Source organism: Poromitra crassiceps, assembly GCF_964638095.1.
Source record: "Poromitra crassiceps genome assembly, chromosome: 12".
In the NCBI taxonomy this organism is placed as follows: domain Eukaryota; kingdom Metazoa; phylum Chordata; class Actinopteri; order Beryciformes; family Melamphaidae; genus Poromitra; species Poromitra crassiceps.
Genome location: NC_139632.1, coordinates 18,059,583 through 18,074,936, shown reverse-complemented (window position 1 = coordinate 18,074,936; position 15,354 = coordinate 18,059,583). Strand labels below are relative to the sequence as shown.

General features: G+C 41.8%; 1 protein-coding gene across 3 annotated transcripts; it reads left to right on the top strand.

The window, feature by feature from the left end:
* The first annotated feature begins 6,350 nt into the window (after positions 1-6,350).
* mbd3b (methyl-CpG binding domain protein 3b) lies at positions 6,351-15,330 on the top strand. 3 transcript variants are annotated; one of them, XM_083647965.1, is made up of 7 exons: positions 6,351-6,418; positions 8,859-9,018; positions 10,657-10,794; positions 11,046-11,136; positions 12,406-12,583; positions 13,398-13,550; positions 13,909-15,330. In XM_083647965.1, exons 1-6 carry the CDS (start codon positions 6,405-6,407, stop codon positions 13,543-13,545), a joined length of 729 nt encoding a protein of 242 aa, XP_083504091.1. In that variant the 5' UTR covers positions 6,351-6,404; the 3' UTR covers positions 13,546-13,550; positions 13,909-15,330. The 3 variants fall into 3 exon arrangements, with proteins under 3 accessions (XP_083504091.1, XP_083504090.1, XP_083504092.1); XM_083647964.1 differs by lacking the exon at positions 6,351-6,418 and adding an exon at positions 7,529-7,807; XM_083647966.1 differs by lacking the exon at positions 6,351-6,418 and adding an exon at positions 8,169-8,260.
* The last annotated feature ends 24 nt before the right edge of the window (positions 15,331-15,354 follow it).

Below are 15,354 nucleotides of genomic sequence, written 5' to 3'. Positions count from 1 at the left end.
CTTCAGGGCGGTGTAGATTAACTCCACATGTCTGCGGCGCCTCACATCCCTCTGGGTGAACACCTCCAGCACCCTGCTGAACGTGGCCTTGCTTTTGGCTTTGCTGGCCACGCGTTCAAACAGGTCATCGTGAGCCACCAGCGACTTGTCCTCTTTGGGCTCGACGAAGTCTGTGGGCATGGGTCACTCTTCAGGCAGGCTGGGCTGCAGTGCAAACGCCTCAGCACCTACTACGGGTGACAGTTTGTTTTGGTTATATGCAGTGGTGTAATATAGAAGCCCCTGGAAACCCAAATCCAAAATAACCATTGTTTACAGTCCAACTGACGCGAGAATTAGTTGGAGTAGAGTAGACAGAGCAATACTTTCTGTACGTGTTTTACATTTGGGTAGTCTCTATAAACAGTTTGAGACAGCATATGAGACATCATCAAATGCTCAGAAGCGGAAGTCTTGGTGTGGATGGCCGCTCTACACCGGAAACCCTGAAATATTGGCCATCTGTCCCAGAGTCTTATTAGTCAGACTGATAGACTGGGTGCCGAGATGAGGGTGCAGGTTACCTGACTCTGGGTGTTGGACAGCACTGGAGGCTGAGTGGAGTAGGCCTGCATGCTGGAAGGCAGACCTGGCTGAAGGGCCCAGGACACCCACACTCTGCAGCGAGCAGGCTTAATGGCACGCCCATCACCTGACCTACAGACAGACAACAGACCCATCACACTGCCCTACAAACAACAGACCATCACACTGACCTACAGACAGACAACAGACCATCACCTGACCTAGAGACAAACAACAGACCATCACACTGACCTACAGACAAACAACAGTCCATCACACTGACCTACAGATGAACAGAACATCACAATGATCTACAGACAAACAACACCATCACACTGACCTAGATAGACAACAGACCATCACACTGACATACAGACAAACAACAGACCATCACATTGGCCTACAGACAAACAACAGACCATCACACTGACCTAGATAGACAACAGACCATCACACTGACATACAAACAACAGACCATCACATTGACCTACAGACAGACAACAGACCGTCACACTGACCTACAGACGAACAACAGACCGTCACACTGACCTACAGACGAACAACAGACCATCACACTGACCTACAAACAGTGAAGAGGTGAAGCCACCATGACATTTCATTGACAAGACTAAAATAGCTGCCAAAATTAACACTGCATCAGTGATGTCATTCACAGTGGGATTTATGACATCACGGATGATGTCACAGTGAGATTAATGACATCACAGTGGGACAGAGAAACAGACAGAGCCCCAGCTCCCATTGATATACTGATGATGATGATTCTGATGTCATCAGTGATGATGTCATCAGTGATGATGTCATCAGTGATGTCACTTGAGCAATTTTGATGTCATCAGTGATGTCATCTATGGTCTCTATGGTCTTGAACCAGAAAATGATTTAGCCTGCATCTATTATTTGTAAAACACAGAAACAGAAAAGAAAATCTAAATTAGAAATCATGCACTTTTATAATGCTAATAATATGATAGTATACCAACAAATGTCAGCATGTTTGTTAATTAAAAAATCATATTTGTGAAATAATTTCAGCATAATAACACTAAATGTAACATTAACAACAATGCATGATCAGAAGTGTTTTTATTCCATAGAAAATAGTCAATGTTAAGCATGTTTTACCAAATGGTTGAGTTGCCACACCATGGAAAATTTTTACCATGAATTGCCAACTCAACCATTTGGCAGAGCAGTTTAAAAAAATGTTTTACCCATATAGGACGTTTTTTTGTTGCATCAAGTTACATAATTCTGTTGATATAATGTGTTGAAAAAAAACTAAGCTTACATTTGAAAATTCAACTAAAATTAGTCCACATGTCAGGAGTGATTTTCTTTTTCCAATTTCCTGGGAGCAGACCATTGATAGTATACTAGAGAGCACACTAACTGAAAAGGCTTACTGTTAAAAAGCAGAGTACCCTCTGGATTTTCAACCGAGTGGTAGAGATGGCTGAGTTAAGTTCACCACATTTTTCAATAAGAAATAGTGACTTAAAATGGCTCTACCAAATGGTTGAGCAAACTATTAAAGGGTTAAGTGTAGTCTTAGACTGAATTTCAATCATGGAAGACCAAATAAGGCATTAATAGAGCACCCCATGCTGTCATACCCCTCAGCCCAAATGACGTCACCTTCTCCATGACGTCACCTTTGCAGTGTGATGTCAGTTGCCCAAATGACGTCAGTTATGACATCATAAATGCCCTTCTCCTGGTACTATATAAAGCCCCCATCACCACAGCTTAAATCACACTTGTGCAGTCATCACTCACCTTGTGTCAGCATCACGCATTCATCCAGCATCTCCAGAGCAAGAAGCTTCATCCCACCACCTCCCCAGATCACCACCAATGTCATGACTCCTGTCGGAAACAGATCCCCTTAGGGGGGATGTGATGTCCTATCTCATACAGCAGGGGATGTCCTATCTCATACAGCACTGACGCCCCTCTCTCATAAGCAAGAGGAGCGTCACATCATGGAGTCATACGCCATACTCAAACTGTCTATTCTGATTCAATAAAGTTTGTTAAAATTATATTACGAGTCTCTCATGATTGAAATGATGATGGGGATCCATGGATGTGTGGGGATCTGGCAAAAATGCGTCAGCGACCATAAAAGCATAGCCTACTGCATTTTGCGACAATCGACTGCAGCTCTCCAACATACCCAGCTCCGGCCGGAGCATAGGGGCCGGAGGCAGTAACATTTAACACCTTAGCTCAGTGCTTTAACACTGCAATGTGATAGGCATCGGTGTCCTGATATAACCCCGGGCGGCTGCGCAGCTAGGTGATTATTTTCACCCGGCATAAGAATAGGCAGTCTAGGGTCCTTAACAGCCACTCAGCCATCACAGAGGAAACATAACGAACTTCAATAGGGAAGGTCAGAATGGTGCAGAAAATAATAAACATCGTTGGGGCCAAGTACATTTCTCTTTTAAGGACGTGGTAAGTTGAAATAATAGCAGACGTAGCGTAAGTAGTGTGCTAGAACGTTATAGCTAGGTTAGCTACTTGCACTTTTTCCATATTAGCTAAGATAACTACCATCGGCAAACTACGCTACGTACTGTAGTAAGTATTGCATTAAGAGGCAGGGTTTACTTAATTAATGTTAACATTTTCATTTGATGTAACGTTAACATTTATGCTAAATATTCAAATGTCTTTAATTGCCTTAGCCCGTTGGCTAACTTAATCATCTCAGGTAGTTAACTTTAGGGGACATTCATTGCTGTTGCTAAATGCTAAACTAATCATCCTTGGTTGGTTTAGCTAAGGTTAGATTGAGCGTAAGCTAACGTTAAAATAGTGAATGACCCTAAGGTAATGGGTCAAACCGGGTCAAAGGTTGTGTTTGTTGTTGATCAAATAATATAGTGTCGAAATTACAATAAACTGTGCATTTTCAGTGGTGCACTAGAGGCTGATCAGCCCCCTTTCATCTTTAACTTATTATAAGATAAAGATGAAACTTTAATGTAGTAAACAATGACACTGCCAGCAGTTTGTGAAATATTGAGATTGATAACCAAAGGCTTTGACTTAATTTGCTGTACAAGACTGTTCCATGAATTCATATGGAGTAATCCCACATTTTATTTATCAATTAGTTTACTCATCTTATTAAGTTGATTTGACTCTTTTTCATGTAAATATACGGTATATATTACTAAATAATATCAGGAGGATGCTGCAAGTATGATCATTTGGTATTAGAGCTAGTGTACTGTGAAATTGCCCAGCAGCTTATCTTTGTGGCATGCTTAGCCTTGCAGAGTAAGCACAGAGTGAAAGGCTGGGAGGGTGTAGTTCTGCTAAACTGATGCTGACCATTGAAAGTAGCTAGTAGTTATCTCAAATTTCCACTTTTTTACTGTGCATATCCAAATACGAATTTGGTAGCATTTAACCTACAATTGTCCAACAGGAAATAGCAGTCTGTAGCAGTGTTCAAGCTGTTTCCTGTGATTCCAGTTATCAGTAATTACAAACAAACATTACTGGTTAAAAGTAACTTGGGACATAGTTATAAATAAAATGTTTCCAGGCCACATTGCTGTAGTTCACAAATCTTGAAAACATGAATTTTACTAAGTTTATAAAATGAAAGCAAGTGAGTCTGTAAAATAGATACTTTGTCAGTAAAAGTTAAAATGTCATGCTAAAGTGAAGTATCATTATGGCAAGTTGGTTTATGTCTAAATTTCCCCAAGGTACATTAGATCAATATATAGAGAAACATAAGTTCACGGGATGGTTTAAATTCTGGTTAATTTATGACTCCCACTGTTCTCTTCTGTCCAGGGTACCAAACATGGTCGCCTGGGGAACTGTGGGCGGAGTGGCATTGATTCACTTTACAGACTGGCGGGTTTTTCTGGACTATGTCCCATACATTAATGGGAAGTTCAAGACTGATGAGACTGATGAGTAAAGTGTCATAAGGCTATGCATTGTGAGTGAGTTATTATTGTAGCAACACATCTTTGATTCACACAGTCATTTTGAAATGATTAGCAAATCCATACCCAATGTCTACTCATGTAGATCAGAGATGTACAGATGTGGGCCATGCCAAGTGATTGTACTGAAATTTAATTTTAGTAGCACTCTTGGGTCACTGATTGAATTTGCTGTCATGTTTGCTTACACCTGTCATATTGTCAGATCTCCACTAGTGCATCGCAAAAATAGCAATGCCTGTGACTCCAATATCTAAAACATTGATGCTGAACTAATGCTTACTATAGACTGCAACTCAATGAGACGCAGGTCAAGCTGCTTGTCAGTTGTCAAATGACAAGTATGTGCAGACGTAGTAGCTTGGGACTTCTGTACAAGCCAAAGCATTGCAAAGGGGTCAGACTGATTTTAAAAGATACAATGAGTTAATTGTGGCAAAAAAAAACATTTGCCAATTTTAAATCATCTACATTAAGCAGAACTAGCACAACAAATTCCAAGTGCATTGTATTATTATATTGTAGTGTTTGTACACCGCTGTAGCCCCTCACACCCATCTCGATCCAATTTCTGCCCCAGCATCATCACCACCGCCCTGCAACCCTTGTTTAGATGCATTGCAGTCATCATGTCAGACCTTGTTCAGTTGTGTCAGACAGGGAATTTCTCAAGAGGGCAGCAAAAGTCCAGCCTCACTGACAGGAAGGACATGCTTTTCACACATTGAAACAGAACTATTTATGTACATTTTGCTAATGAATGGGCTGTGTGTCTGTCTACAGGACCAGAACTTGGGGATGGGTGCAGACGTGCAGTGCTTACTCAACGCAGGGGGATGCCATTGCACTACAATCAGTCTGTTGCTGAGGGCTTGTTAGAATTTTGCACTACAACTCAAAAACAGTGCAAATACAGATGACATTATTTAGTGACTAAATAATGCCATCTGTATTAATGCTGTTTTTGAGGCTTTATTATATTTAATGTGAATAAATCTTCAATTGTCAAGTGTTTGTCAAATTATTCTACACATTGCCAAATATTCAAATGTTTTGCAGCAACTGTGCTTGGCCTGGATGTTTCCTATGTATTATGTGTTTCATGCTTCATATACCTGTACCAGAATTTTTGAATAAATATAACAATGTATATCTGTTTTTTTTTGTACATTATGTGCATTGGAATGCACCTGGGACAGTTTTAAAGGTCAGGATTTCTAGCCCCGATCTGTAACAGTTGGTCAGGTAATTTTAATTGTACTAGGCATCTCGATTCCTAGGCTCACCCGCCCTGTAGCTCACCGAGCTGACTGTAGTTTGCAGCTTGACTGCTGCGCGGCCTCGCCCGCCATGCAGCTCGACCACTGTGCGGGCTCTTTGCTCTTATGCCATCACTGCTGATGTCACAATGCCTATTACATCATCGGTGATGTCACAATGCACACTTGCTCAAGTGATGACATCATCAGTGATTTATGACTCATCAAAATTTAAACAGAACAGAAAAACATTGCCACATTTATATATTATTATAGATTATAAAAGCAGAGTGAAATAACCTCTGTAGTTTAGTTTGTAGTAACCTAACCTTAATTTATGTGACATAATTTCAAATGCATGCCTATAGTTAGTTACAGGCATATTCACATTTCATTATGATTGCTCACTGAGGATTAACTAGTTTCGGGCAGGCAGTCATTTATTTTATCAGCCAGACTGCGAATTTTGCGTGGATATTTGTCTTTCATTTCTCCCATCGAAGGGGGAGGGGACTGAAAGAGGAGAGGGGAGAAGGGATTTAACACAGCGAAAGGGAGAAAGCGAGATAGTGTCTTCAAGATGGATAAAAACGAGTAAGTATATCATCTGAAGGATCATGCAAAGTATCAGCTAGGGGGTTAATAATTTCAGTATTTGATGCACAATGTGTCGTTTTCATAATGCATTTCTAAAGTATGTTTATCATCGATTAGGCACAGGCGCTCGGTGGTCGCGGTGTGTTGCAAATAGCAATGCTGTGCAGTGATCTTCAGCTAGATTGTAAATGTTTTTATAGGTTTGATTGTGATGTAATTTTCTTGATGTTGACAATCAACGTTGAATTGAAGCACGGATTCAGCACACTGGATCGGCTGCTGTTTCGACACATTGATTTTAACCTCAAATGGCTAATAATTTTACTGCATCATGTTTTATACACAAAGCTTCCTCAAATGCATGACATGCTTTAAAATGGTGTCTGTCTTTTATCGACAAGACCTACTTTGTTCATTCATAAAAGCCGGCTCCAAGTCTGAATGACAAGGTAGGCTACATTGTCGTGATGAAACGATTCTCCAGTTTCACGTAGCCTACATGAAACTTTAAAAATCACTGGCTTATTGATTGAGCTACACATAAAGGAGTATGGCATTGCCTCTCGTAGGTCTAATCATTTCGTATAATCTAATTGCTGCCATCACTTCATGCTTAATATGTGCGATCTATACAGTAATTTATGTTGCCATTGGGTTAACATTACTGTAGTAGCCTACTGTCCACCAGCGTCAAGCGTGACAGAATAAAAAAATATTTTCCGGTCAAATGTTTTTGAAAATAAAACCCTTATTGATTGACATAAAGTATGCAACGTTTTTATGAATCAACCAAAGAACCAATGTGTAATGTTTGTATTTTTTACGATAGCCCGCAATACAATGATATATTATTAGTATCTAAACATCTATCATTTATCTTTAGATAATAATTCACTGTATTTTATTTTGATGGAATATTTTGAAGGGGAAGCCACCTACCGGTAATTTCATGTCCTGTCCTGCCCCATGCTCGCTGGCTTGACGCAGCCATACTGTCCTATGTTTTCCTCGCGGATGTAGCCCTTTTGCCCCCGCGAGACATCTAGGTAGTGATGTGGCTGAGGTCCGCGGCGGAGGGATCTTCTCAACGACAAAGAGATGCGATGTTGTCGTCAGCGAGATCCCATTACAGGGGACGCACGTTGTAATATGGTCGAAACAAAAGCGTGAGAACGAGGCCTACCCTACCCCCAAAACCCCCCATCAGACTTTTTTTTAAATACGAGTTGACTAGTCGCTAGAAGTTTAGTGGATTTCTAGGCAACTCGCGTGGGAAATGGAGAAGAAAAGGTGGGATTGCTCTGCTCTCCCCAAGGGCTGGAAAATGGAAGAAGTGACCAGAAAGTCGGGTTTGTCAGCTGGAAAAAGCGATGTCTATTATTTTAGGTACTACATGAACGAGGGTTACATAACTTACAGGTGCACAAGACTCCCGAGTTGGGGGACGGAAACAGATAGGATTAGTATAAGGGGGAAGGTGGACGACATAAAGTTTGGGGAGGGGAGGGGGGGTCTATTTGCAGCAGGGCAACTAACGCTAGGCCAACCAGGCCAGCTCTCATAATTGTAATTATAAGGAGCCTGTCCAGCACAGACACGTAACGTTAGCCTAGTTAGTAGCCTCGAGGCCTAGCTACAGCAGAACCTCCGTGTGATCTCACTGCAATACTCTTACTTCCTACTAAAGTGACTCAACAACGCCAGATTTGTTTTTATTTAGCAGAGGAGAAGAACAAGATGAGGAACAGAGGCAAGAGAGGGGGGAGGCGGGTCGGTTGTATAGTTTGTGGTAGGCTACTCAACTGTACCATCATACTGGTGTTAACTGTGGTGTGTGATGTAAGTTACATTTGCATGAGTTACTAGCACGTATCAACAGTCGTTCCTTTTATGTTGGTCATTGCACAGGCTCACCAAAGTTGTTCCTCCCAAAAGTGGAGTTACAATGTTTCCATTCTGAAACTTTTGATCACACGTTACTGTTGCTATATACCAGGCAGTGCGTGTACATTGTGTCCACTGTCCAACTTATTAGGGTTATTTTTAGCATTGATAATTACAATATTGTTGAATAGGTTTTCTGTATACCAGTAATTAAGTTAGTTCCTTATTTCATTAAAAAAATTGTTTTTGATCAGCTGTTAAGCTAACAGAACTTGGGTAGAGCATTCATCTAAGATTTCATCCAGTGTCATTGCTGACATACGAATGTGCTTTGCTTTTGTTTGCATTTGACTTGTTGCATGTTGTCCTTTTTTCTTTTTCTTTTTTTACATATTGTTGCTGTCACTGTGTTGGTGTGAGTTTGAAGTGTGACCTGTCCGTCTTGTTCTGCTGTCACCGTCTCTGTCCGCCTCCCGCCTCGCTGTCTTTTGTTAAAGATCATGTCAGGATTAGTATCATTCTGTGCTTTCTCGTCTCTCTGCCCTCCTGCTAGTCCGTCTGGGAAGAAGTTTCGGAGCAAGCCTCAGCTGGCCCGTTACCTTGGTAACCAGATGGACCTCAGCTCATTTGATTTCCGCACGGGGAAGATGCTGATGAGCAAGCTGAACAAGAACCGCCAGAGACTGCGCTATGATAACAACAACCAGAACAAGGTGAGGAGAAGACAGTCAATGGCGGTAGGGCTGGGCGATACGGAACCAAAATCATATCTCTGTATTTTTAGGCTGAATGTCGATACACGATATCTATTTCAGGATTTACTACGAAGTGAGCAAAATGTTCAGTTGTAAGTCAAAGCCACCTGTGAGATGTCACAAACACTTTTATTAAAACAAGATTGTGATCATTTCAAAATAAAATGCAAAGACAGAGTTTACTTCACTGACTATTGGTGCTTTCACAAAATATGTATACAATGAGATTTCTTTGATAAATAAAGATCAATAATATGGATATAATGACTAAGTGGGAAAAGGCACATAATAGAACAGCCGGCTGTAGCTCAGGAGCTAGAGCGGGTCGTCCACTAATCGCTTTGTATAAAAGAGGTCGGTGGTTCGATTCCTGCCTCCTCCAGTCTGCATGTCGAAGTGTCCTTGGGCAAGATACTGAATCCCAAATTGCTCCCATTGGTGTGCCAGCACCCTGCGTGGTAACCTGCCGCCATCGGTGTGTGAATGAGTGAATGTACCTACTGACTGTAAAGTGCTTTGGATAAAGGCGCTATATAAATGCAGGCCATTTACCATTTTACCATTTAACAGCCAGAACAGTCTGGTAAGTTCGGAAAAGCAACAAATGACAGCAACACTTATGCCATATGACGATGTTACAATATCCCAAATCTAAGGTGATATCTAATCTCATATCACACTATCAATTTAATATCAATATATTGCCCAGCCCTAAATTGACTGTGTGTTTGACCTTTGTGAGAGAGGATTGCAGTCTAGTAATCTGTTAATAGTACATATTAAGCACTGCTGCAAATGAAACACCCATCCCTCATATAAATATGTAGACGTACTAGCTTTAAGATTGAAAACCTCCAGTGAGGGAAACTCGTTAGCTCTGTGCACATTGTCTAAGGCACTCTAAATCCAGTAAGGAGGGAAGAGCCTAAAGCTTAAATGTAAAAAGCCATGATTGTCATAGTTTAGAGCCAATGTTTTTCGACCATAAGGTCTTCATCAGGGCAAGAAAGTCCGACTGACGTTCATATAATCCTCCTTCATGTGGATTTGATAAACCTGTTCAAACTGAATCAAGTTGGATTTTCCTCTTGGAGAAAGAGCAGGGTCGATCCTTTAAACATCTGTTCAACGTGAGAATTTGAGCAGAATAACGATGTAAACAGCTCATTATATCGAACATCAGGTGCATTTCATCAAAGCACCAGATGGCAATGTGTCAATTAATAAAATGTTGCAGCAGTAAAGGAAGAATTTGGTATTCAATTTAAAGTCTTTTAGAATTGAGTTCTAGGAGTGCTTTCTCATTTAAATACCATTTTTGAATTGGTAATCTATGCTGGCCCATATCATCTCTGCCTACATTGTTTTGTCGGTCTTCCTACTTGATTTGTACATTGGATCAGTCAATTCTGCTTTGTACTAACAAAGGCCTCCCTCTTAAAGCTGTGTGTTTTGTGTGATTCTCTGACTGGTGGCAATCATCAGCTTCATAAAATAACATGTTACTAATATATCTATTTTTCTCTCCTTGCTTCTTTGTCTATCGCCCCTCCTGGACTTGTCCTCCCTCTGTGTGTACGTGTTGTGTTTACAAAGGGCAAACCTGACCTGAACACGTCACTCCCAGTCAGACAGACGGCCTCCATCTTCAAGCAGCCGGTTACCAAGGTTACCAACCATCCCAGCAACAAAGTCAAGACAGATCCTCAGAAAGCCGTCGACCAGCCCAGACAGGTAAGCGGCCTCGGTGTCCCATTCAAACTGGCAAAGCACAATATGATATGACAACGATATGATGATGCATCGGTCCGGAATGAAAGGTGAAACTTTGCACCTGGAAGACCAAGACTTGAGTTTGACAAGCATGTTTTCCTGGTCTATTTGTTTTTCCAGACAGTGGATTTCTATTCTGTGGAAGAGTTGAATTTATTTCTCTCAAAACTGGCCACTGCTATAATGAACCCATGTTTTTTCTTTGTCCACAGCTGTTTTGGGAGAAGAAACTGGGCGGTCTTAATGCTTATGACATAGCAGAGGAGCTGGTGAAAACTATGGAGCTGCCCAAAGGCCTGCAAGGTCATATAATATTTCTATTTCTCATTGTTACTTCAGTTCAGATCAAACTGAACTAAAAACGTCAAATGTATCTGAACTGTGCATGAGCACAGTGACCACATTAAAGCTGTGAGTGTCCTTAACACATTGAGTGCCAGCGACGCCATATGGCGTCATTAGAAATTTACCGTAGGCTGCCAGCGACGCCAAATGGCGTCAATAACTCCAAATTGTTTTTTTGACGGGGGGGTGTCGATCTTAACCCTCTTACATCGCCTCTTACAATATGAGAGCTATTGAATGTGTCTAACCTATTTTACAGAACCCTTAGGTGGCGACAGCGCTGTCCAGATGAGAGAAAGTGGAGTTAAACACACAGAAGAAGTCGTTGGGGAAAAGGAAATCGCATCGCATCCGTCCGTATGCATCGATATGCATGAAGCATATAGCTGTGCCTGCAGCAGCCAATCTGCTGTCACAATTGAGCACCTCCGTGTCCGCTGCAACAGCCCATCCGCATGATCAGCCGTGGAGTTGTTATTATTCTCAACTGGAAGCATGGGAGCTGGTGACAAATACACGCGGCTGTAAAAAAGCTGGATGTAGCGGACTTTTCAGTGCAGAGCAAACGCAGGCAGCAGAAAGCCCCAGAGACACGCCCAGGAGGAGGAGTGTGCAGTTGAGGGGGGGGGGGGGGGGGGGGCACGCAGAGCAGCATACAACACCCAGACAGCAGGACAGGATTGGCAAACGCAAGCTAGAATATCTGATGCCCACCAGCAGTAAATCAAGACCAGCAAGAAGCTGCAACCAGCAGCGCACGCAGGGGCCAGCGCTGCTGGTTGCAGCTAAAAAATATTATTTGGCCAAACAAAATTCCTTTGTTTTCACTCTTTTATTGAAGGAAATTATTTTTGAGGTGTCATTACATCAGAAAATATTAGCAATGAGTCAATGATGTGCTTGAAATGCTTCCTTTCACAAAAGGCTGAATATCTCAGGTTCTAGAAAAAAAGTGGCTGTTTTTGGTCAAATCAAGCTATCTTCTCCGGCTCATAACTAAAGAACGGAAAATGGGATCAATAAACTTTTTTTTGCAGGTGATAGAAGAGAGTCTCATCGTTATTTGTGCGTGTTCAGTGTTTACATAGTAATATCACACAATATTCTGTGGGCTTCGAGAAATCACTGAAAACGCTCTGAAACTCTGGCACTGGGAGCGTCCGTTCTCCAAAAGTGGCTGGCACTCAGTGTTAAAAGTCTCTCATAACCGGTCTGATTTCCCCTCAGGTGTTGGTCCAGGCTGCACAGACAAGACTCTCCTGTCAGCTATTGCGAGCGCGCTCCACACCAGCGCCGCCCCCATCACCGGCCAGCTGTCTGCCGCTGTCGAGAAGAACCCAGGAGTCTGGCTCAACACCTCCCAGCCACTGTGCAAGGCCTTCATAGTCACCGACGAGGACATCAGGTGTGCAGAGTGCAGACACAACATACACTCGCACATGGATACGCTATGTACCTACAATATATAGTATCTTGAATGATATCGGATACAAACTGACGTGCAGAAAAGTCAGGTCTAAAATTTCAAATCCACTGCCTGAGGATGCACTGAATGTTACTGTACTAGGAATCGATTGCTAGGGCGGAGACTCTGGAGATAATGCGCCATGGCTGCAGTTCTGGAAATCGCCCGCTCCCAAAATCATGACAGACAGACACCGCCCAACCACCTAGGCGCCATCGTGCAACTGTGTGTGCCATCGGCTCATACTACATCACAGCTACTCGACTGACATCACTGATGACATCACAATTGCTCAAGTGACATCACTGATGACATCACAATTGTAAAACACACCGCCGCCACAGACACCACATAGCCAATTTTAACTAAGATTTGCACATTGGCTCCATTTCAGCCGTTTAACTGAACATTTAACCCCAACATGTGAGCAATTCCTCAAGTAATAATAATAATAATAATGGCCTATCTGTTTAGTGCATTTGATGTTGCGTCCCATTTTGTCACTAAGCACAATGACAACTGTAAAAGGGCTTGGAGCTGTAAAAGACAGGAAATATTTGATTACCATGACCACTAGTTTGGAGAGATGTAGATGTGACTTAATGAATAAATCTGCCACGTCTGAACTTGTGAGTGTTCTCTCTCTCTCTTGACATCTTTGATTCACTTAAAGACAACTGAGCTTAGTTTGTTCAAAGTTTCCGTAACTGTAACTGCCAGCGGTAACCATTTCCTGTTGTGTGTCTGCATGTAGGAAACAGGAGGAGCTGGTGTACAGTGTGAGGAAGAGGCTGGAGGAGGCGCTCATGGCCGACATGCTGGCTCACATTGAGGAGGGTGGCGGTGAAGGAGAGGCGCCGAAGGACGAGGGCAACGCCAGTGACGACATGGAGGATGTATAGCACAGGTGGGTCCGCGAGCAGCAGCCAATCACGCTAAAAATGAGCGTGCAATATTTCTAGTTATGTTCATTTCTGGGCCGCAAATCTTTCTAGCAGAATCTTTGTATGCAGATAAAATAATTTGGATGGAGCCGTCTCATTTGTGATTACTACATCAAAATCAAACCCCACGATACCTATTGTCACATTTTTGTATTGCCATATAGATAGAATTTTGATATATTGTCCCATCCCTTCTTTAAGTCATTGCATGTTCAATGCATTTCTGGCATGGATTTCAATAAATAATAGGTGAAATGCAACCTAAAAAAAAGGTAGTTTGAGAATAAATTTGATCTCATTGCCGACGCTTTTCTCTTGTAGGGTTTTGTGAAGTTCGGAAGGGTTTTGTTCAACACCTGTCCACACATGACCATGAACAGTAGGAGCCCTACACCAGTCCAACCCTGAAGAACTCTTCCCCAGCGTCTGCACCCCCACTTAAAAATAAAGCTCACTCGCAGCAGTACGACCTAAAGAACTGTCTTCCCCTCGCTTCACCTCTGACCCCGTGCTACGAGTCTCAAAACGCTGCCACTCACCATCGACCCCACTGGTTGGGACTCCTTGACTCCAGCGCTCACCAAACGACTCGGACCGAGTAAATCTAAACCGGTTGATGATCATGATGAGGACATTTTAAAAATTTTCCCTTTTACAAAAGAACACATCGGAACACTTTGATAGATTTAAAAGAAACTTATCTACATTGTGTCAGTGTTCAATGATAAGTGTATTTTTGACGAAAAGGCATTTTATGGGTTTGCATCTTTTGCGACAATCATGTCAAACCCCAACCTTTTATCGACACACTTTCAAAAAGTTGATTTGGGTGCTTTATTTTCTTTCGGGCAGATTGAAAATGAATGTTTTGTATGTCTCTTGAATTTTATGATGCACTCCATGAGTAGTACAACAACACAACACACATGGACAGTCTTTTGTAGTGGAACCATATGAGTAGAATTCAATTCTATTGAGTAGAACTAATTTGTCTCAGCCTCAGGGCCAATATGAAATAGTAAAGGAATACGGCTGCAGTTACTGATGCAGATGTTGCAGTCTGAATCGTGTGTAAATCCAATGGAGAGAGACGTATTGTGGAGTAAACCTTTTATTATATTCTCAAGGAAATATTATCTTTCATGTCAGTTGTGTGATGTGAGTCATGTTCAGTATTGACCAAAGAGGAGCCATGTCATTTTGGAGGGGGATTACGTTTTTTCTTTCTTCAGTTTTGCCTATCTTTTGTATTTTTAGCAAATCATCTGGCCCCCATTATTACAGTCAAAAATTAAGGAACCGTGATGGAGATGACCACAATGGGGAAGAAATGACTTCAAACCTCTTTTCTATTGTGTAAATGTTAGTGTTTTTAACACATCACCACATAGGTGCTTACTGAGGTTGTGAAACATTGCTGTTTTGTGCCAAAGCTTTGTTCCACAGCTTCAGTCCACGTTTTCTTTTGTATGTGTCAATGTTACCACACACATGCTGCCTGCTAGTAAACCCACGCACAAAATTGGTGACAAAGTAAATTGCAATTAAGATATTGTTTAAATGCCTGCATTTATTTTCAAGAAAGAATAATTTTGTATCTTTTACGGTTTACCCCTATTTCTCAAGGTTTGATGGTGAATCATGCGTCCAACTGAAATAACGAAATCCCCTACTCGATATCAGCAGGCTGATTGCTGAAATGAATTTGATTGTATGACTTATTAAAGATTAAAGATGAATCGTATGTCACCTGGGGGTACTGTTCCC

What these genes read in the sequence shown, in the direction of transcription:
- mbd3b (XM_083647964.1), top strand. Translation starts at nt 7,698, where the DNA reads ATGGAGAAGAAAAGGTGGGATTGCTCTGCTCTCCCCAAGGGCTGGAAA. An exon ending in AGCGATGTCTATTATTTTAG is followed by an intron (nt 7,808 to 8,858) that starts GTACTACATGAA and finishes CCCTCCTGCTAG; the next exon opens with TCCGTCTGGGAAGAAGTTTC. An exon ending in ATAACAACAACCAGAACAAG is followed by an intron (nt 9,019 to 10,656) that starts GTGAGGAGAAGA and finishes GTGTTTACAAAG; the next exon opens with GGCAAACCTGACCTGAACAC.